Raw genomic sequence first — 23,426 nt, 5'->3', positions numbered from 1 at the left:
TGTTACGTTGGTCACAGTTTTTGCTGTGGGGATAAAGGCCTACCTTCGTTTTTTGCTTCCATATATTGTTAGACTGAGTTTTTTGGTCTCTGATCCTCTGGTGAGACAGCCTATAACTGTGTTGATTGGCTTAAGAGAGCACATAGTGATATTTAAAGGTTTAGGGGTTAAGTTTAAGGGTTAACTTTTCCATACCACTCAGTGCTATATCTTTAACTAAGGCTGTATCTCTGAAAACATTTTGTCCTTTAAGTTTTAGAGCTGTAAAATTGGCTGGGGGGAGACAGGTAGCAACAGCAGCAGCTCTAGACACGGTTAGCAGCAGCGCTAGGCACGGTTAGCAGCGCTTAGCACTAGACACGGTTAGCAGCAGAGCTAGACAGGGTTAGCAGCAGCGCTAGACGCGGTTAGCAGCAGCGGTAGACACGGTTAGCAGCACTTAGCGCTAGTAAATGCCACTCGTAGTGCTACACAGAGGAACCCTGAGTGTTCCAGTAAACCAGGGAGCTATGAGCTAGCGGTTTTCCCATGTAGCTGCTTTTAACACGATAAAAACACAGACTACATTCCAATATACTGATCTCTGAATGGGGAAAGAGCTAGCGCTGCTGCTCCGGACTTGGTGCTGGAGAAAATTCACTAAAACACCTGTATAACGCTGTACTTTAGCGGAGCAGAGTGAATTTACTGCTCCTTAATACCTGACTGATATAATTCATACATAAGGTGCACTGACAGTTTTTGGGAAAATGAAAGGATTTTAGTTGCACCTTATAGTGGAAAAATACAGTGTTCTAAGAATATTTAAAGATTTTTTATTTCCTCCAATATCTCCCAATCCTAGCTCAAGCTTGGGAACCAGTGGCATCAGCAGCTTGATTTTTAAAACCCAAAGGATATATAGAGATAAAACAAAACGCCACTAAAGATGCCACAGGTCATAGCCATAGCCACAGGTCAGGGCATGCACAATAAACATGTTGCACAGTATCAAAATGCTAATCATTTAGTATTTAAAGGATATGATTTGCGTTGAGTTGAAAGCCTGCGAACCTCTTACTCTTCTGGGCTCTTCTTCACATGGGCCATATCTCCTCTGCCCGTGACGTGTTTGTGTTGTGTCTGACTTATTTGTGGCCTGGCTTTTAATTGCACTGTAAGCACTGAATTATTAACACCACCTCCATCAAGCACAAGGTCTCTGGCTATTTCAAGCACTGCTATATGTTCTGAGGGCCTGATTTATTTTTTTCTTTAAATAGTAAATCTGTCGGGCCGTAAGCATCACTGTTCTTCAGTGTCATTCTTTACTGGTTAAAATGCACCATTAGAAGGTAATTAGTGTGTTCTCCTGAGCTTTGCTAATGGAATCATAATGTCATGGCGTTACAGGAGAGTGGTGTTTTCATTGTTTGTTCTTAGTAAAAGAGGAATATTGCTTTTTTTCTAGCTGTTTTTAATGTTCTTTAGAGGTTTTCAAATGCAGGCTTTCTTTAAACAAAGTACATTTTAATTGTCTTGGTAAATTAAGGGCAGGACTTCAATCTTCTTTTGCTTTGTTATTAATGGCTTAAAAAAACTATTAGGATGTCTTTCCAGACACTGTTTAATGGAGGCCGAAAGGTTCCCCCACTTCTTTTTTTACCTTTTTACATGTTGTATATTGAACAGTCTACAGTTTTATATTGTCTTTATTATACTGCACCCTCAAAGTTTTGCTCACATCTGGTTGAGTGCATGTAGCATATAAGAAGTGGATGCTAGCATTTAATAACTATAACTATACTGCATTAATATTATTACTACTAAAAGTACTAATTCTACTTATACTAATGGAATGTTTCGCACTTTACGGTGCGCTTAAAATCCTGTAGATTTCCCCAAAATCGTCAGTGTGCTTTAGAATCCAGTGCGTCTTATGTTTGACGAGTTTCAGTTTTATTTCTCCAGCACTAAGACTGGAGCAGTATAAGCATTAGCCGCTAACCACGCTAGGTGCTAGCTCTTTCACTCTTTTCAGAGGTAAGTGTATAAGCATTAGCCGCTAACCACGCTAGGTGCTAGCTCTTTCACTCTTTTCAGAGGTAAGTGTAACGGCCTGTACCCTGCTGCTGACCACGGCTAGCACTGCTGGAACAGCATTAGCATTAGCTGCTAAACGCACTAAGCGCTGCTAATACTGCTACTACTACTTGTCTAATTATACTTCTAGTTTTACTACTACTGCTATTAGTATTGCTATTTATAATATGTATAACTACTACAATAATGAAAGTAGTTCTGTTCTAATCATTCTTAATACCCAAAAGTAATACAATAAATTGGCTCTGTGTGTTGATTTTTAATTAGTTTTGTAGATGCCATGTTTTAATGCTAGTTTTTGTCTGTATTTTGTTTTATTAGCCCTGGTGCTCAACCCATAGCTGACCCCTCCAGAGGCTCTCGTCTGGCCTGGGCTCTCCCGGTCTCCGGCTCTCCGTCCGGTCCCAGTCCTCCTACCTCACGCCCCCCCGCAGGGCCTGCCTCTGTCCCCGCAGCCAGACCCCTTCAGAGACTGAGACGGGACGGCGACGGCAGCGGTGAGTGCCTTACTGTAGCAGATAACCTATCATATGAGAATTATTAGCTCAGTATAGACTACAGTGTGTGTGTGTGTGCTTTTTTTCCTGTAATTCACACTGTGAACAACTGATTGACTTTCATCTAAAATAATTGCATCCACCGTGCTTGAATATCACTAATTAATGTAGCACTTTTTTCACACTATAAAAAAGAAAAATTACCCACTGCCACAATGAGTCACTCAATGCCAGTCTGAGACAACTAATCCCCACCTCTCCAAGTTTCATTTTTGACAGTTGATTCCCTCTATGTTCTGAATTTTAGTATTATTATTAATTTTATTTACACCGATGAGTGTATTTATACAGTCTTAGTAATGCTAATCTGCACTATATCCTCTTTTTAAATTCCCTTTACTGCTGTAAGCTCAAAGAGAACAATATAATATAACATAATATAAAAGGGAAGCCTAACACTTTCTTTTACAGCAATATGTGATAGGATGAATCATAGACTGTGTGAGTGCCTGGAACAGAGATCCTACAAATCAAATAGAAACCAAAAGGGTTCCTCGATCTCTTACACTTCTATTAATGCTGCCTGATTAACGGAAAGTGGAAGCTTGAATCAGACAGGAGGAACATACTTCTTATGCAGGGTAAAAGTATTTTCAGGGATGAATGTTATTGAAAATGGATTGTTTTTGGCTTTGACAAAAAAAAAAAGTCATATTTTTAGAAAAAAAAAAAAAGAAATAGAGAAATTACTCCTAACTGTGGCTTATTGTAATTTCAGTGATAAATAGGAGTGGTAGCGGCTGATCTATAAAGCAGTGCATTTCTTGGTATAACTTCTGAGCCATCTTTTCCTTTCCTGGTGCAACCCAGATGTCACTGATGAGAGCCAGTTTCATCATGACGTTTCAAAGTGTCTTTGACTGCACTTGAGGATACTTTCAAAGTACTTTTTTTTTTTTTTTCCAGTAATGACTGACCTTCATTTCTTAAAGCGATTTTTTTTCTTTACTTAGTTGAATAGTTCTTGTCATAATATGGATTACATTACTTAAATAGGGCTATTCACTGTATACCAATTTTATCTCTTCACAACTTTACAACTGATGCTCTCAAACACATTAAGATGACAAGAAATGCAAATAATTAACTAAAATTGACAAGTTCAGCACAGCTGAAAGATACTTTGAAGAATGTAAAATATAAAACATATTCTGATTCAACATTTTTATTTTTCCTTTTTTTTTGTTTTTAACTGAATTCATATGAGTATTTTCTTTTTCGTTATAGTGTGGATAAATTTAGTATTAATCTACAATGCAGAGCATCTTAAACTCAGTGTTTTGTCGTTATTTTAGAATGTGTCCAATCTTTCGACTGGTACTGTCTGAAAGGAACCAAATTGCTTAATTTTACAATTAAATACAAGATTTTAAATATAATATTTTAAACCCAAAGCAGAACCTCTGGAATAGACATACTATTAACCTAATGCACTGCTGTCTCTTCATTAAAAAGAAAATTCAATCTCCTCCAAATCAGAGCTGTAAAACGAGCCACTCCCAAAAGCTCATGGATATGAACACGGATGGGGCCTTTGTCTGTGTGCAATTGTTTATGAAATGGAATTTGTTGTTCAGCTCATTTGCATTCTGAATGTGCCTGTACTGGCAGAGCAGTTCATCAGCTGTGTCTCTGTAAACCTGCAGTGTTTGTAAACTCAGTACTGGATTTATTAGGAATCTGTATGGAGGAACAGTGTGTTCTAGTTCTGATTTCAGTGCCTCATGTCTTTCTGACATGCAGAAAAGTTGAAAATCCAGTCAGCCTCAGGGGGCCGTGCTCCCCCGACTACAGCAGGACAGATGTATGGCCGTGACCTTTGCAACTTTATAACTTATGTCTCGATCTCGCACTCATTTCTCATTTCTCTCCCTCTCTCTCGCTCTCTCTCGCTCTTTTTCACGCTCTTTCTCCTTTAGCTGAAATCAGCGAGGCTGCTCTGGTGCGAGACATCCTCTACGTCTTCCAGGGGATCGACGGCAAATTCATTAAGATGTGCAGTCCGGAGAACTGCTACAAAATCGACTCAAAGGTAATATTTTATTTTTAGCGCACGCTCAAACTGACCAACGACCAGACTGTCTTTTAACAGCCCATTTCCAATGTTGCTGTGCAAAATGTAAATGTTAATCTCATAAACCTATGTTTTACTTAGTCAAGTTGAGTCAAGTAGTTTTATTGTTAATACTGCATATTTACAGGACATACAGAGAACTGAAATTACGTTACTCTCCTTCCCAAAAATTACAGCAAGTACAGAAAATAGATATGTAATATAAAAGAATGGGAGGCACTATATGTACAATACAACAAGGACACAGTAGACATGCGTAAGACAGAAGACAATAGTGCAAAGTGATGGGGGGTGATTAAGATGGGATGACATTAGGGGTGGGCGATATGGCCCTAAAATAATATCACGATATTTCATGGTGTTTTTGCGATAACGATATTCTTGACGATGTGACAAAACACTGATTTTGTTTTTTCAAGAATACACTACTGCAAAATACAAATAATACACTCCATATATCTCCATATATCCAGTGCTGTAGTCATCTTAATGATACTGGACTAATATAATCTGTCTCTAGTAGATTTTTAATAGGAAATGAGAACAGTGTGAATTCTTCTTTTCCTAAAAACAGCAACAACAAAAAAATAGTACCCTGATGTGATAAATTAGGGGTGGGTGATAGGGCACGATATTTGAGGGTTTAATATCGTTCACGATATTCAAAAATTAAAAAAATGTTGACGTTATTATCGCGTACAACATGATATGAAACACCCCTAGATGACAGTACAAGTATAAACAGAACCTGTATAACAGTAGTGCAAATAGTATAATAATAGCTTAATGCTGGTAAAGTGAATGGGTGCGTAAAGTTCTTAAAGTTCACAGTTCTTGGGGAGTTAAAAGTGTGTATGACAGTGCGAGTATAAGCAGTAGTGCAGGTAGGGGTTGTGTAGTGCATACCCGTTTTAAAAAGTTCTAGTACTGTGTGTGTAGCAGTACAGAGTTTTTACAATACATTACATTTGGCAGACGCTTTTGTCCAAAGCGACTTACAATATTGAAGTGCAAATAATAGAAGAGGTTAAGTACAAAAATAATAGAAGTTAAAAATAAAGCATCTATAGATAGGGCCTTAAGGAGGTCAGAGGGAAATAATGGGATAGAGGAGTAGAGAAGAGGAAGAAGGAGATGAGGTTAGAATTAGTTAGTTTGTTAGAGGTGTTAGGAGAGTAAGTGTTCATTGAAGAGCTCTGTCTTCAGGAGTTTCTTAAAGATAGCGAGAGATTCTCCTGATCTGGTAGTGGAAGGTAGTTAGTTAGAGGTGTTAGGAGAGTAAGTGCTCTTTGAAGAGCTCTGTCTTCAGGAGTTTATTAAAGATAGCGAGAGATTCTCCTGATCTGGTAGTGGAAGGTAGTTTGTTCCACCATTGGGGAACTCTGTATGAGAACAGTCTGGATTGCTTTGTGTGAGTGTTTGGCAAAGCGAGGCGACGTTCATTGGAGGAGCGCAGCGGCCGGGAGGTAGCGTAAGCCTTCAGGAGCGAGTGCAGGTAGGAAGGAACCTGTACTGTCCTCACCTTGTAGGCGATTGTAACATTTGAATTTGATGCGAGCAGCAACCGGTAGCCAGTGGAGCTCAATGAGCAGCGGAGTGACATGTGCCCGTTTTGGTTGGTTGAAGACCAAACGTGCTGCTGCGTTCTGAATCATCTGTAGTGGTTTTACATTTACATTTTAGAAATGTAATTGGTGATTGCATCAAGCATCAAGTACTTCTAAACCATGTATTGTGATGCAGTCTTTTTTAAGAAGCTGTTCTAGCCAGAAAAAGTTCCCAGGACCTACCAGAGACCTTTATTTTTAGTGGCTTTGCAGGAATGTTAGCAGAAGCACACTGACGCCATTTATTATAGTATTATGCCCTCTACTCACTCAGGAACACTACTGCTCAATTCCAATTAAAGAAAAACATTTTTGAGGACTGCTGCTTTAATTTGTGTGTGTAAGTGTTGAGCAGTGTGCAGAACTTCAGAAATGAACATCCAGGTACCAGCAAATACTTTCCACACTGATGGATGTGAGGTCAGTAGTGATATGGAGAGACAGGAGCAATACACACACACACACACACATCTGTCTCTCCCATAATGCCCCTGGTTAAAAATAGACTGTTCTATGAGTGCATGGTCTTCTCTCTGGAGACGGTCCTCTGAGCTCCAGCAGGAACTTATTTGGTCCGTTCTCAGTTTCTAAATCCATCATTTCAGGCTTGATTTTGGACCTTGATCACTTTTTTTTTTTTTTTGTCGTTCCTTAAGTCTGATCACAGTATTCAGTTTAATTATAAAAAAAAGTCAGTATTAAAATGTTTGCTCAAAATGAACCTGATAAACAAACAGATAAAAAATCTATACATTGCCATATAGAATCAGCTATTTGGTCTATAGAGGTGGGTTGGAGATGCTTCTGTTCTGTAGCAACATTACACACTACTAAAAATAATAAAGCATCAGTAGAAACATTGGTTAATCTGCGCTCACACTTCTCACAATACACTGGAAACCTGAGCCAGGAGCCACAGTGAAGGTCAACCCTCACCGTAGATCTTTGCTCTCCTGGATGAATGAATTTTTTAACAGGGCTCCCAGCGGTGCCCTAGTGCTAATCTCTCGCACACACACACACAGACACACTCGCTCAAACACCCACACACGCTCAAACAGCACACACACGACATTTACTCAGCAGTAGACCTGCTGCATTTTGTATTATAGCTAAATTCGAGCTATTAGAGGAAAAAAAACATGACTATACAATGTTTCCTGATACAGTTGAGACTATTCAATATATTGCATTACTGTAAGCAAAGTATATTGTGAATTTGTGAGAAACAAATCCTAGCATAAATCACCATAAGCATAAAATCTAAAATAAAGAAATATTTACTTTGAAACTATTATCCTAAATCCTTACTGCTAAGGGTGTAATGTGTATGTGTCCCAATACTAAAACAAAAACTAGATTCAGTACTGCCTTCAATCTAACCTAGATTTCCTCTAAATAGTTCCAGCACAGGTTCCCTAAAACTAGATTCAGTACTAAGTCAATTCTACTTCACATTACCTAAAGCTAGATTAGGTACTGCTTCCCTTAAACTAATTTCAGTACTGCATCGATTCTACCCTAGATTTCCTGTAACTAGTTCCAGCACAGGTTCCCTAAAATTAGATTTAGTACTAAGTCAATTCTACCCTAGATTTTCTAAAGTTTGATTCAGTACTGCTTCTCTTAAACTAGATTTAGTACTGCATCAGTTCAAACCTAGATTTCCTTAAACTAGAATCAGTACTACCTCCCTTGAACTAGATTCAGTATTCCATTAGTTCTAATGTAGATTACAAAAATGGGTTCAGTACTGCTGAACTTAAACTATATTTCATAAAACTAGATTCTGTGCTTCTTCCCATAAACTAGATTCAGCTCTACTTCTCTTAAACTTGATTCAGCTCTGCTTCCCTTAACCTAGATTCAGTACTGCATCAGTTTTAAACTAGATTTCCTAAAGCTAGATTTAGCACTGCTTCCTTTAAGCTAGATTCTGTACTGCTTTCATTGAACTAGATTGAGAATGGCATTAGTCCTGACCTAGAAACTTGCTTCAGTACTGTCAGTTCTAACCTAGATTTCCCTAAACTAGATTCCTTACTGCCTCTATTAACTAGATTTTATATCATACCAAATCTAACCTAGATCCAGTACTGTAAACTAGATTCCTCCAAACTAGAGTTTGTACTAAATCCTTTCGAGCTTTAAACTACATTCACTACAACATCAGATACTAATGAGATCCAGTACTGAATCAGAATGCTGCATAGATTTAAACTACCTCAAAAGTAGATTCAGTACTGTCAGTTCTAATCTAAATAGCCTGAAACTAGTCGCAGTACTGCGTCAGTTTTGTCAATTACAACCCATTCAGCAATTCCCTCACGTTTCCACCATCTAATTAGCATTAACTGCTTCAGGCTTTCATCTGGTAGCGTTTGGGGTAGGAAATGTGAGTTTACTCACCCGAAAAATAACATTCGGTTAGAGAGAAATTGACCATCTCTAATTAAACTCTCTCTCAGTAATGCAGTGTCTCTGGTTCACTCTCTCTCTCTCTCTCGCTGTGCGTCTGACCGCATTCTCTCCCTTAAGGTATCTTTCTAAGTGAATGCCCCTGCAGAACGAATGACCCTTTTTAAGAGCGTTTTTAAGCGCTTAAAGACCTCTCAACGTTTGAGTGGAGAGGAGAAGTGAAAAGAACTAATGCAGCATTAGAAATGATAAAATGATGGAGGGCAGAAGAAAAGCCAGTCTATTATATGAGATAAATCTGCTCTTTTAGACCAGCTGCAGCCTATAGCCACAGGCCTGAGAGAGAAATGTGGAGAATTTTTCAGTTGATTTCCTCTTTTACTCTCTCACCCTTACACACATACACACAATTGCACTCGCACGAGCAGCAAGGACAGTAAAGCAGATGGCACCCGCCTGACTTACTGTAACTGTAGTTATTATATAATCTCCAGCTTTTCTGCTTATGTGGTAAACATTTGAACAGGGACGTATAATAGCATTTCAAAGCCTTTGAAAATCTGTTTAGAAAAATGGAGAGACTGAGAGATCTTAACATTCACAATTAGAAAAATGTTGTTTATATCCACATTCAGTACTGCATCATTTATAACCTGGGTTTCCTGAAACTAAATTTATTACTTAATTTCATCTGAGGTAGATTCCTTAAATAGATTTAGTACTGCTTCAGTTCTAACCTTGATTATGCACTGCATCAGTTGTAACCCAGATTCAGTACTGCATCAGTTTAAACCTAGATTTAGTACTGGTTTACTTCTAACCTAGATTTAAGTTCTGCATCATTTCTAACCTAAATTCAGTACTGGTTCAGTTCTAACCCTGATTCAGTAATGTAACAATTCTAGCTTTGACTACGCACTGCATAAATTTTAACCCAGATTTAGTACTTCATCATTTTTAACCCAGATTCAGTACTACATCAGTTTAGTGATGGGACGATACACTTTTTTCAGCTCCGATCCGATACCGATATAAAACTGATATAAGATTGCCGATACCGATACAAATACCGATACTTTTAGTTTATTAGTAGTACTATGATTAAGGTTAAATAATGAGGCTGAAACAGACCACACAGCCCTTTTAAGAGTATCCACAGGTGCATTTAATGTAAATGCATTCAAAAGTCATTTATTTGACACACTTCATATGCAATTACACAATAGTTTCCTTTCAAATAAAATGTTTGAATTTTTATTAAATATAAAAAAGTAAAATATTAAATACGTTAAATATTAAATTCAGGGCATTTTTTGCAACGGTTGTGCAGGAGACTTTTATTTTGACAGGTAGCATAGAGGATTAGCTGCAATAGCTAACGGCTAACTGGCGATGCTAACTGTATTTCCGAGCTAAATTAATCACTGTTTTTTAATAACAGATTGATTTCTTAGTGCTGGTTAGGGTTGGTAGGATCTGTGGTTTGATATCAGATGTGGATTATGGCTGGAGTTCACTTAAGATAGTTATTTATTACATTCACAATGCCGGAATGATTTTGCTAGCTAGGCTAACAGACTGCAGATCTTAATGGAGATGGCTAACGGCTAACTGGCGATGCTAACTGTATTTCCGAACTAAATTAATGACTGTTTTTTAATAACAGATGGGTGTGTTTGTGCTGGTTAGTGTTTGTAGATGCTGTGGTTTTATAGGATATGTGGATTATGAATATAGTTTACTCCAGTCTGTAGTTCATACCTTCACAACACCGGAATGCAGCTGCTGTCAGTTCAGTGCTAATGCTAGCTAGGCTAACAGACTGCTGGTGTTACTCTGTTTACCTCTCAGACGCTGACTTTACGTGTACCGTTCTGCTGTACAGCGTTTCCAAAGTGAAAACTCTCCAGATTATGGACTTTTTTTGTAGATAAACAGCTAAAGTTACTCAGTCAGCCGCAGACTGAAGCTGCTGGGGGTTCAGGGTAAACTGTTAAACTGGAATCCTGATCAGGGATGCGTTTTGTGTCAACGTTATGGCGGGTTTATTGTTCAGCTCAAGCTTTGGACTGGAATATGGATCGGTAAGTGGATCGGCAGCGCCCGCCCGATATCCGATTCGTCGGATTACGTCAATATCGGCCCCGATACCGATATTGTATCGGATCGGTCCCATCTCTACATCAGTTCTAACCTAAATTTAATACAGGTTCAATTCTAACAGAGATTCAGTACTGCATCAGTTCTAATCTGGATTTAGTACTGCATCAGTTCTAATCTGGATTTAGTACTGCATCAGTTCTAATCTGGATTTAGTACTTCATCAGTTCTAACCTAAATTTAGTACACAATCAGTTCTAACCTGGATTCAGTACTGCATCAGTTCTAACCTGGATTCAGTACTGCATCAGTTCTAACCTAAATTTAGTACTGCATCAGTTCTGACTTGGATTCAGTACTGCATCAGTATTAACCTAAATTCATTATTGCCTCAGTTCTTTCCTTGAATAAGCAGTGCATTGTTTCCAGCCTAGGTTACACAATGCATCAGTTTGAACCTAGATTCAGTACTACATCAGTTCTAACCTAGATGTATTACTGCATCCAGTATAACCTCTATTCCACACTACATCAGTTCTAACCGAGTTTCAGTACTGCATCAGTTCTAACCAAGATTCAGTACTGCATAATTTCTAACAATTGAGTTACTTATTTTTGTATTTATAAAAATGCTCTCCCTGCTCTTTCCTTAATTTCTAATTTTCTTTCTTAAATACACAAAAACGGCCCAAAATTCAGAAGTAATTTTAGTGCTTTATTTAGGTATTAAGGTAATGAACAATCTTTGTAATTTCTCTAAACATCATACAGCATCATACATAATTTGTGGTACATTTTAGTTAATGTTTTTTGTAATGGACAGGTGCAAAGTAGTCACTTCGCTAAAATGTAGGATTGTTCTTTTCGAGATATTTGGAAATGCAGGTAGCGTAATTCTTACTACACTAGAAACTGTGAAGTGGATACACTTATTTGTTACTGGCAAACAAAGTTATATAATGTATAAAAGTAAGAGTAATAATAGTAATATATCAGTTATATAATAGTGGAATAATATATTAGCATGTGTTGCCAATTATTTCATTATTAGAAGAAAACCAGGACTATACCTACTGTGTATATACTGTACATATGAGCATGTATAAACAATCAATGTCACAAATGACCCAACTTGAAAGAAATCTAGTAGAAAAACTGGTCAGTACATCTTTAGATTGATTGTTGGTATTATTATTAATTGTTTGCAAATCTTTAATAAATGTGATGTTTAGAATATTATGGCACTGTATAATAGAGTTGTTAATGAACTGCTGACGTGAGTTTGTGATGTATTGTGTGTTGTTGTGTTGTGTTCTGTAGGTTCCGTTGTGCAAGTCTTTGCGAGACACCAGTAGCCGGTTGGCGGAGCTCGGCTGGCTTCACAATAAAGTCAGAAAGTACACGGACTCCCGCAGTCTGGATCGAGCCTTTGGATTGGTCGGGCAGGTACGAGTGATATTGCAGTTGTTTTTTGTTCATTATTACATAGAGAGAGGTAAACATATATGACCTGTATTTCTGGCATGTATTTTTATATTTTCTGGACGTTAAGACATGAATAAAATGTAACTCTGTCTGTCTCTCTCTTTCTTATATAGAGTTTTTGTGCATCGCTGCACCAGGAGCTGAAGGAGTATTACAGACTGTTATCAGTACTGCACGCACAGGTAGGAGAGAAGGCTTGAACAGCTTTACACATGCATTTGTTGACAAGCTTAGAGATTAATGTGGTAGAGTAATATTACAGGATTTCATCTAAATACAACTCTTGTTACAGTGACACGTAAGCTCTTGCAAGAAGTCTACAAAATTGGGCAAATAAATAATTAAGACAGCGTTGTCCCTATTAAAGTCAGCATACCATTACCCATTAGAAGTCTTGTTACAGTATTTTTCGCACTATAATTCGCACTGGATTATAAGGCGCACAGTCAATGAACGTCTATTTTCTGGTCCATGTTCATATAGAAGGTGCACCAGATTATAATACATAGAAGTGATTAAGGATGTCGCCACACTGAGGAACCCTGAGTGCTCCGATAAAACCAGGCCGCTATCAGCTAATGGTCGTCCCACGTAGCTTGTTTTAACACGATAAACGTGCAAACTACAATCTGATAAACTCACTTCTGAACGGCGATAGAACTAGTGCTGTGGTTAGCAGCTAATGCTAATGCTGCTGCACCCAGCCTTAGTGCTGGAAAAACTTCACTGAAACTCACCCTTATAACGCTGTACTTCAGCAGAGTGGCTTTACTCCTCCTCAATACCGGACTGATAGATTTCATACAGGTGCAGCGGATTATAAGGCACACTGATCATTTTTGGGAAAATTAAAGGATTTTATGTGCACCTTATAGTCTGTACTTATAATATATATATATTTTTTGTTTGTTTTTTGAACATGTTGACCATTTACAGGCCCAGACAAGTATTGATTAGTGTAGTAATGAATCCAGGGAACTTTTTTCTTGAATTACTGACCGCATAGCCAGCATATTTTGTGTAACATATTTTTCGGATTATAAGGTGCACTTGAAATCCTTTAATTTTCACAAAATTTACAGTGCGCCTTATGTATGAATTTTAACAGTCAGGTATTAAGAAGCAGTAAAGCAACTCCTGAAATATAGCATTATACAGAAGTTTTAGTAAAGTTTCTCCATCACTGGGGCTGGAGCAGTATTAGCATTTGCCGCTTATCACGCTAAGCACTATCTCGTCCTCGTCCAGACATGAGTATATTTTGAACTGTAGTCTGCATGTTTAATGTGTTAAAACAAGGTATGAGGGATGAACCGCTAGCTGATAGCGCCTTGGCTTACCGGAACACTCAGGGTTCCTCAGTGTAGCTCTGTCAGGTGGCATTTACTGCTGCTAACTGCACTGTTGAAAATATTGGAAATCTAAACTTGCTGTAGATAAACTGAATTACTTTTCTCACCCAAATGAACAGTTTTCAAGGAGAGAAGGATTTGTAGATCACTGTGCGACACCCTTCTTCCTTACTATTGTCTCTTATAATGCGCCTTATAATACAGTGCACCTTTATGTTTGAAAATAGACCAAAAAATAGATGTTCATTGATAGTGTGCATTATAGTCCATAAAATATGGTACTTTAAACTAATAGAGCTGGATTAGTGTGCAAGAGATTTAATGAGAATTATTTTTTTTTCTGGTAAGCAGTTGCATAACCTCTATACTGAGTCTCTGAATTTCTGATTGATGTGTTCAGTTGCAGGTAGAAGATGACCAAGGGGTGAACGTGGGGGTGGACAGCACTCTCACACTAAGAAGGCTTCTTGTGTGGACATACGACCCTAAAATTCGACTCAAGACCCTCGCAGCTCTGGTGGATTACTGCCAAGGTCAGCAGCCCGACCCTTCCTGCTGTTAAACCCATACGTCACTGAGACTGCTGATGCTGCTAAAACGGAGTGAAAGCTGGGAGAGACTGCTAGCCTATTAGAGTGAAGAGTTACTGTAGGGTTATTTGTTGAGGTCTTTTGCCTGACCATCATCTTCTAGGATGGTTAAAACCTAGAAAAATAGTTATTTTGATTTGTTTCTGTATACCGTACTTTCTTCCTGCTGCTCCCTTTTCTTCTCATGTTTACTTTATCTGTCTGGGTCACTCTCTTATAGGGCGTAAAGGTGGGGAGTTGGCCTCAGCGGTCCATGCCTATGGTAAAACCGGGGACCCCCACATGAGGGCGCTAGTTCAGCACATCCTGGGTTTGGTGTCTCACCCCATCCTCAACTTCCTTTATCGCTGGATCTACGACGGAGAACTGGAGGACACCTACCATGAGGTGAGAACCCACTCTCCCCAAACCATCACTGATCATCAGTAAATTTTACATTTTATTTGTAAATCAAGGGAGCAGAGTCTGGAGGAAGAGTGGAGAGACACACAGTCAAGGCTGCTTGAGGTCTAGTGTGAAGTTTCCACCAATCAGTGATGGTCTGGAGAGGCATGTCATCTGCTGGTGTTGATCCACTGTGTTTTATTATCAAGTCTAAAGTCAGTGCAGTGTTTTCCCACAAAATCTTAAAGCACTTCATGCATCTTATATAATATTCTAATTTTCTGAGACACTGATTTTTGGGTTTGAATTGGCTCTAAACCATAATCATCAACAATAACAGAAATAAACGCTTAAAATGTATCACTCTGTTTCACATTTTGAACTGAGTTACTGAAATAAAGTAACTTTTCATTGATATTCATATTTTCTGGAGATGCATCTATACATTGGCAACCACCTTAAATACCACAGAATACTTATCAACCACCAAGACACTAATCCACTCAAACAACCTCCTACCAACGAAGCACTAACACCAGAGCAACCACATTTAAAAAATAAAAATAAAAAAGGGAGAACTGCTAAAGCTATGCCATCATTCTGTGTTTGCTTTACTCTTCTTTGTTTCAGTTCATTCTTTTGTTAGTTTGTTCTTTCTTTCATTCATTTTTTTCTCTTTTTTTCTGTTTTTCTTTCTTCTTTGAATCAATTTTTATCTTTTCTTACTCTGATTCTCTATTTGCTCTTTTTTGTACTTTATTTTTTTCCTCACTTGTCTTTTTTATTTTTCTTACTGACTTTTTTTTTTTACTACTTATCACTGTCTTTCATTTTTCTCTTATCTTTTTCTTTCCTTTATTTTTTTATTTAATTGTCTTTCTTACTCTAATTTCTTTTTTCCTCTTTTTTGTACTTTCTTTATCACTTAACTTTATTTTTTAATTGCCTTTTTCTTTCTTTATTTGTTCACTACATATCACTGTTCATTTGTTTCTTATCTTTCTCTTTTTCTTTTTTGTTTTAGTCCTTTTTCTTATATTTTTATACTGATTCTCTTTTTGCTATTTTGCACTTTCTTTTTCTCTCCTTATTTAATTTTTCTTTTTGCCTTTTTCTTACTACCTCTCACTGTCTTTCATTTTTATCTTACCTTTCTCTTTCCTTTCTTTCTTACTGTCTTTCTTAGTTACTGTCTCTCTTAGTTACTGTTTTTCTGTTTGTCTTGCTGTTTTGCTTTTTCCCCCTTTTCTACTTAGTTCATCAGTTTTTTTCTGTCTTTGTTTCTGTTTCTATTTCATTTTTAATGTCTGTCTTACTTACCTTCTGTTTCTTTCTATTTCTGTTTTGTTTGTGTTTCATTATTACTTTATTTATTACTTTGCTACTTTCTAGGATATTTTCTCCATTTTTTTTGTTTTTATTAGCTTTGTTCTAATGCTGATCTTCCTTTCTTTTCTAGTTTTCTTCTATTTTTTTCTCTTTTGTTTCCTTATTGATTTCTAACCCTCTTCCCAAGTGTTCTCATTTAGTGAACAGTAAAGTGCAGTTTGTTATCTCAATCATTACTTAAACTGCTGTACTTTGTGTGTGTTTTTAGGGGTGTGTGTTTTCAGAGGACACACACACACACACACACACTAGTCTGTTGTACATCATCCTCTACATCAGAGCTTCATCATGGTGTAGAGTGGGGCATTAATGTAGGGGGTATGATTGGAGGGTTTGTCTGTAGTGGAGCTGCTGATGGTGCAGTCTGCCGGGGCCGAGAAGTTAACAAGCTTTCAGTTTTACCCGCAGCCGTTATTCTTACAGAGGCCGTTTTAACGTCAGCCGTAATGAAGATAACCTGAAGAACCTTTGGGTTGTTCGATAGCCCCTCTCCCGGCTCTGTAATTCTCGTAGGCCGTGGAGTATTATTGGAAGGTCAAGCGGGCCGTGTCTGCTCGTAGAGCTGACCTGTGGATTAATGGCACGCATTGATTTGCCATTACGAAGTAGCAAGGACGCTGCAGCATCGTCTGTGTTTAAATTCAGTTATCCGGGAGTTCTGCTTAGTGAAAGTTTACTATAAGAACAAACAGCCGGGAGGAGCCAGTGTTCACTCACTTCATTACTGCACTTTAACAGCACTTTTTTAATCAAGTTTGTCTTTGAAACAGGAAGGAAACATTGATTATTGATAATTTACAGAAAAATGTAAAAAAATTTGTATCATTGAAAAGTTACTTAATTTCAATAATTATATAGATGTATTAAACACAGAGTGATTTATTTTAAGAGTTTATTTATTTTATTGTTGATGATTATGGCTTACGGCCAATGAAAACCCAAAAATAAGTGTCTCAAAAAATAAGAATATTATATAAAACCACTTGGTACTTTTGACAGTGTGCCAAGTCCTGCTGGAAAATGAAATCTGCATCTCCATAAAAGTCTGCTGGTGTTGATTCACTGTGTTTTATTATCAAGTCTAAAGTCAGTGCAGTGTTTTCCCAGAAACTTTTACAGCACTTCATGCTTCCCTCTGCTGAGAACTTGGAGATTTCATTTTCCAGCAGGACTTGGCACACTGCCCACACTGCCAAAAGTACTAATTGGTTTTATATAATATACAAATTTTCTGAGATACTGACTTTTAGGTTTTCATTGGCTGTAAGCCATAATCATCAACAAAAAAATAAATAAACGCTTAAAATAGATCACTCTATTTGTGTGGAATACATCTATGAGTTTTACATTTCAAATAATTTCAAATAATAATAATTTCTTTAATCTATCTCTTTCTTTCTCTGCAGTTCTTCGTTGCGTCTGATCCGACAGTAAAGACGGACAGGTTATGGCACGATAAATATTCTCTGAGGAAATCTATGATCCCATCCTTCATCACTATGGACCAAGCTAGAAAGGTACAGCTCTAAATATCTAAACTTATAATACATATATTGGTACAACATATCAATGTTTCTACACTCGTTATCAAGATAATCATAATCATCATCAATAATATCATAATAATCTGATTTATGCAAATACATTACTTATCAATCACTTATCAACATCATAGCAACCACCATGAATACCATATTTCGGATAGACTAACTTCCAGTTTTTAAGGTCATTTTTTTTCTTTATATAGTTGGGTAGTTCTTAACATAATATGGATTAGAACATTAGTCAAATAGGGCAATTGTATACCACTGTATACCAACTCTTCCTCTTCACAACTTTACAACTGATGCTCTCAAACACATTAAGAGACAAGAAGTTTAGGTAATTAACTCTTGATGAGTTCAGCACAGCTGTTTAGTTAAAAGATGAACATTCCAGGTGACTCTACCTCATAAAGCTAACTAAGAAAATCCAGCCAAGGTGTGTCTTTTTTGATAAATCAAACATTTAAAACTAATTCTGATTTGTTTAACACTTTTTTTGTGTACTAAGTAAGTCCATATGTTTTTTTTTTGTTTGTTTGTTTTTTATAATTCGGATGACGTATTAATATTCAATGCAGAAAATGTAAACAGGCTACAAGTGTTCAGAAAACATTGAGGGCTTTGGAGACTCCAAACAGGACACTTGGAGAAGCTGCCTGTTCACTCTCTACTCCCCTTATTAATTCTAAAACAGTACAAGGAATCAACCCTAAATACTGCAGATTTAACAACAGCCATAAAACCTAGACAACAGTGACAAAAGAAAAGGCTTAAAGGAAACAAAATGTTTGACTTGTATTCAGCAAAATATCGATTTTAAAATGTTCATTAAAAGTTGGGGAACGTGCCAATTCTATGATTTTTAACCATTTATATTTTGACAGTTGCATATTTTCTTCCCATTTTTTCGAATCCTCAACATATAGGTGTGTAATATCAGGTAGAAAAAGGACAAAAATGTGTGAGTGTTAAGGGGTTAAATAATAAAAAGCTACAGAATTTTGTGTCCAAACTTGTTTTATTATAAAATGTGCATACAAAGCTATTATGTATTATTTGTTTTAGAGAAATAACATTATATTTTGTATATTAATGCACCAAATAATATTGTTTTGCTTGTTTTATGTTAGTGAATACACCAAATGATTATATACACAACTTTATTAATTAGTTAAAAAATAAATAAATAAATAAATAAATACTCTATCCCTAACACTAGCCCGTCCAATGTCTTCCATAGGTCCTGCTCATTGGCAAATCCATCAACTTCCTGCATCAGGTGTGCCACGACAGGACGCCGCCCGGTAAAATCCTGCCCGCTTCCAAATCCACCGATTCACCCAAAGACGGTAAGCCTCCTAAAACTGTCCTGCTAATGTCTCAGAATAGCCGCGCTTTTCTCTTTTACCAACGCAGCCAGCCGCTGCCGCGATTCTAACAGGGGAAAATAACAAGAGGAGGGAGGAGGAGAGAGGAATTGATCTGTTTGTGGGGGAGAGTGGTGTTTTGGACTGTGAATGTGCAGTTTTAGCGGCCGTATTGACGCCGGCCGTATTTAGCGTCTGCCCAAAGCTCCGCCGAATCGATGCTCTTAGAGCACAGCGCCAGGCCTGACCTTGAGTGGGAGTTTCCAGAGTGGTGTTTACAAGCGCTGTCTACACACGTACCCTTCAGTACATTCTTCTCCTCCTCTTTACCACTCTCCTCCTTTTCTACCGATAAATAAGCAAAAGTACATTCTGTTCATCCCAGAACTTCACCAGGTCTTCACCACAATCTCTCCATCTCTTTTGAGAACTCACTGGTCACTCTATCGGCAGACGCAAGAAGTCTTGGTGTGACCAGTTACTGGATGACCAGTTATCATCCTCAAGCCATGTTGCACATCTGATGCAGATTCATCCTGTATAAAATCTGAAGAATTTGATAGTTTCTCTCTCAGGAAGCCACTCAAGTGCTCCTACAGTCTCTTGTCATCTCAAACCTTGACTACTGCAACCCTCTACTGCCTGGTCTTCCACTGCGGGCCACCAAAACTCCGCAACTAGTTCAGAACAAGGCTTCTGAAGTTCAGTCATGTGACTCCTTTGCTGCATTCCCTCCACTGGCTTCCTGTTGCCGCCCGCATCAGATTCAGAACCCTAACTCTGGCCTACAAAGATGAAAAAAGACCAGCCCCTTCCTACTTGATGGCACTGATGGTCAAAGCCAGGTCTGTACCAAGAGCTCTTAGAGCTTCCAGTAGAGCTCGGCTCGAACCTCCATCCCTCAAAACCCACAGAAAACAAACATCCTGACTCTTCTCTGTGCTGGAGGACCAAGGTGGTGGAATGAACTTCCACTGTGTGTCAGAACAGCAGAGTCACTTGCCATCTTCAAGCGCCGAATGAAACTCTTCTTTTCAAAGAGTTCCTAAACTAATCTTTAAAAAAAGATCTCCTCGGGTTCTAAACATTAACAAGCTCTGTTGTATCTCTTGATCCTAGTCTCTACAAACTAGCTATGGATCTTTTAAAGTAAACAATCCATTATCCTACTTTTATTAGAGTAACTGTCTCTACTGCCAAGGGATGGCTTTTTTGAGTTTGGAGCATTGCTGTGAGAAATGATTGCAACAAAAAATGTGGGTGAGTTCATGAATGCATTCATGGTGTTCACAAACATCTGGGCATATAGTGTTTGGCATGTAGTCTTGTGTTTTATTTGTCCATTCCAAGTGTAACTATGAAGACATGTCACACTTTTACCTTAGCGGTGTTGCGTTAGCTTTTTAGTTTTCCTTCAGACTTTTTTAGATTTCTTTCTGTAGTAGTGCTGTTCTATTCATACATTTACTTCAGCAGGTCAGTTTTGGTCATAAATTTACCTCAGCAATGTTGATCTTTTCTCGTTTTTTTTTTTTCCTGTGATTTATCTGGTTAATTGTCCCACCCATTCAGCATTCAGCTAGCCAGCTGTATATCCCCCATCACTAGTGATGCCTCAACACAGGGAGGGTGAAGACCAACACAATGCCTTCTTCAACACATGTTAAGCCAATCACCACCTCTTTTCGAATTGCTGCTGATGCATCATTGCAGAGTAGCACTCGGAGGAAAGCGCAGCGACTCTGTTCTGATACATCAGCTCACAGACTACGCCTTTTGCTGATTGACATCACTGTTTGGAGTGATGTGGGGAAAGAGCGCCATCTACCCATAAATGGAGAAAGAAAGAGAGCAAGGCCAATTGTGCTCTCTCAGGGCTCTGGCAGCTGATGGCAAGATGCATGACCGGAATTCGAACCAACAATCTCACGATCTTATGCTGCTGAAACACTCGGAGCCCAGCAGTGATATTCTTATTGTAAATTTATCTCAGCAGTTGTACATAATTCACATGCTGAAATTTATTTTGGTTGCCAAATATGTTTATTGTGCATTATTGATGTAATTTTAATGCCCTGTTGATCTCTTTTTTTCTTTCGTATAAATATGTGGCTCCTCCTCAGCTGCAGAGCTGTTCACTGACCTGGAGGGGGCGTTCCAGAGTAAGATTGACGCAGCGTACTTTGAGACCAGTAAGTACCTGCTGGACGTTCTGAATAAAAACTACCAGCTGCTCGACCACCTCCAGGCCATGAGGAGATACCTTCTGCTGGGCCAGGGAGACTTCATTAGACATCTGATGGACCTGCTGAAGTAAGCACACACACACACACACACACACACACACACACTCACACACACACACACACGTGCACACACACACTCGCAATGCAGTCATTGTTAAATTTGAACACACAGTTATCCAAGTAAAAGATGTTGCTGTCTCTTATCTGCTGAGTTGCACATTTTCCACATTTCCTGCACTTTTGTAGAGCTGCTTGTGTGCCTTGTTATTGCATATACTGTATGATTTGTAGTGCTGCACCCTGCTGGCAGTAAAATAAAACAAGGAATCTCTACGGCTGCAACGCTTAGTCGATATAATCGTCAATATCGATTATTTAAATTTGTTGACTAGAAAATTCATTGTCGAATAATCGTTCATTTGTAACAATACCGCATTACACAAAGTACTGGGGACAGAAGTGCGGTGGGAGATAAATGGGTAAATGGCTCACTCACACAGGTTACACTTATTCTGTGTCTCCAAAAGTGCCAATAGAGAACAGATTACATATTTACTCACTAAATATCAGCACTTTCCATGTTTAAACAACATCTAGACAATTAATGCCTTTTTAAATCTTATGTTCAGCTGTGTCTTTTGTTTTTAGAGATGGAGGTCATAGCAGAAATCATCGTTGGCTAATCGACTAATCGAGAAAATAATCTTCAGATTAGGCGACTACCAAAATAATCATTAGTTGCAGCCCTAGTAATCTCATGATATGTGATGGTGTTGGGCACATTCAGTTAATGCTGACATGTACAATTTTGGTTCTGGACAGATTTTATTTTTTTTTTTCCCCTCAGTAGTGTTGTTCTAATTGTAAATCTACCTTAGCAGTGCAATTTTAGTCGGACATTTACAGGATTCCCGCAATCCTTAAAAAGTCTTAAAATGTCTTACATTAAAATCCTGGTAATTACATTGTCCAGGTCTTACATTTGTCTTAAATTTACTGGAAAAAATTGCATTAGCGGCGAGCTGGCTACATTACCGAGGAGAGAACTAAGGTTAGTGGAGAGCTAGCTAACATTAGCGGCGAGCTAGCTAAGATACTGACCTTACTGACAAGTTAGCTAAGCTATTGAGAATAGAACTAGGATTAGAGGAAATTGTACAGTAAATTATACAGTAAATTATTTTCTCCCAAAGAAATGATGACTATATTTTGGGGTATTAAATTATATTTATCGAGATCTTAAAAAGATCTTAAAAAGCATTTAATTTGACTTTTTTGTTAAAATGGTGCAGATATCCCTGGTTTACCTCAGTAGTGCCATTCTAATCGTAAATAAAATTTATGTCAGTGGTGCTATTCTAATAATGAACTTACCTCGAGAGTGCAATTGTGGTTTAAGGACTCTTATTTGTGTATCACAGGATAGTCACACAGCCGGGGAATTGAACCCCAGTCTCCCACACAGTGGGGTAGTTCACTAGCAGGCATTACAATCGTAAATTTACCTCAATAGTTCTATTCTAATCACTGTGTAACTTCAGGGCTTGCCACTGCTGCTTAAAAAAATCCTTTCCTTACATATTTGTTCCTAATTTACATCCCTGTTGCCTGTTGAAACTTCTCACTCTCTTTTCTTTTACGTGTCAGTGTCATCAACCATTCAGCTGTTATCATCATTATAAGCAATGCTGGTACTTTTCTGATATTTTATAGTATTGTGTTTCAGGCCGGAGCTGGCTCGGGCAGCTACCACACTCTACCAGCACAACCTCACCGGCATCCTAGAGACGGCTGTACGGGCCACCAACGCCCAGTTTGACAGCCCAGAGATTTTGAAGAGACTGGACGTGCGGCTGCTGGAGGTACTGCAGGATTAATGCAATGGTTTTATTGCATCACACAAACTTTTCTCTCTACTATGCTTCAAAAACATGTTTGAAATTAATAAAGCATCATGTTCGCCACAGTCAGAAAGTCTATACATCATTGTCGTCTTCCAAAGACTGCATCCAACCATCCAAAAAATTTGACACTAGAAACAATTAAACAATGAGCTATTGCTGATGGTTTGTGGTTATTTTAAAGTTGTTCTCCTCCTTCATTATCTTATGCACTTTGTGCACTTTGTGGCTTTAGAACATACTACCACCACATGCCTAATGTTAAGATTAAATGCCTCATCTAAATCTTTTTTAGATTCTAGATCTTTTTTTTTTTTTGGAGGAACTCAA

At 38.1% G+C, this 23,426-nt stretch overlaps 1 protein-coding gene across 1 annotated transcript in view; it reads left to right on the top strand.

Moving 5' to 3' along the window:
• tubgcp3 (tubulin, gamma complex associated protein 3) overlaps positions 1-23,426 on the top strand; it is a 40,292-nt gene that overhangs the window by 5,701 nt on the left and 11,165 nt on the right. The window contains exons 6-15 of the mRNA XM_007253111.4: positions 2,404-2,579; positions 4,559-4,671; positions 12,159-12,284; positions 12,437-12,505; positions 14,076-14,208; positions 14,486-14,652; positions 17,445-17,555; positions 18,823-18,931; positions 21,073-21,262; positions 22,922-23,057. Of these exons, the coding sequence (XP_007253173.3) occupies positions 2,404-2,579; positions 4,559-4,671; positions 12,159-12,284; positions 12,437-12,505; positions 14,076-14,208; positions 14,486-14,652; positions 17,445-17,555; positions 18,823-18,931; positions 21,073-21,262; positions 22,922-23,057 (1,330 nt within the window). The remainder of the gene's footprint in view (positions 1-2,403; positions 2,580-4,558; positions 4,672-12,158; positions 12,285-12,436; positions 12,506-14,075; positions 14,209-14,485; positions 14,653-17,444; positions 17,556-18,822; positions 18,932-21,072; positions 21,263-22,921; positions 23,058-23,426) is intronic.

Source organism: Astyanax mexicanus, chromosome 21, assembly GCF_023375975.1.
Source record: "Astyanax mexicanus isolate ESR-SI-001 chromosome 21, AstMex3_surface, whole genome shotgun sequence".
NCBI lineage: Eukaryota > Metazoa > Chordata > Actinopteri > Characiformes > Acestrorhamphidae > Astyanax > Astyanax mexicanus.
Note: the sequence above shows the minus strand (reverse complement) of the source record. Positions and strands in the feature narration are given on the sequence as shown.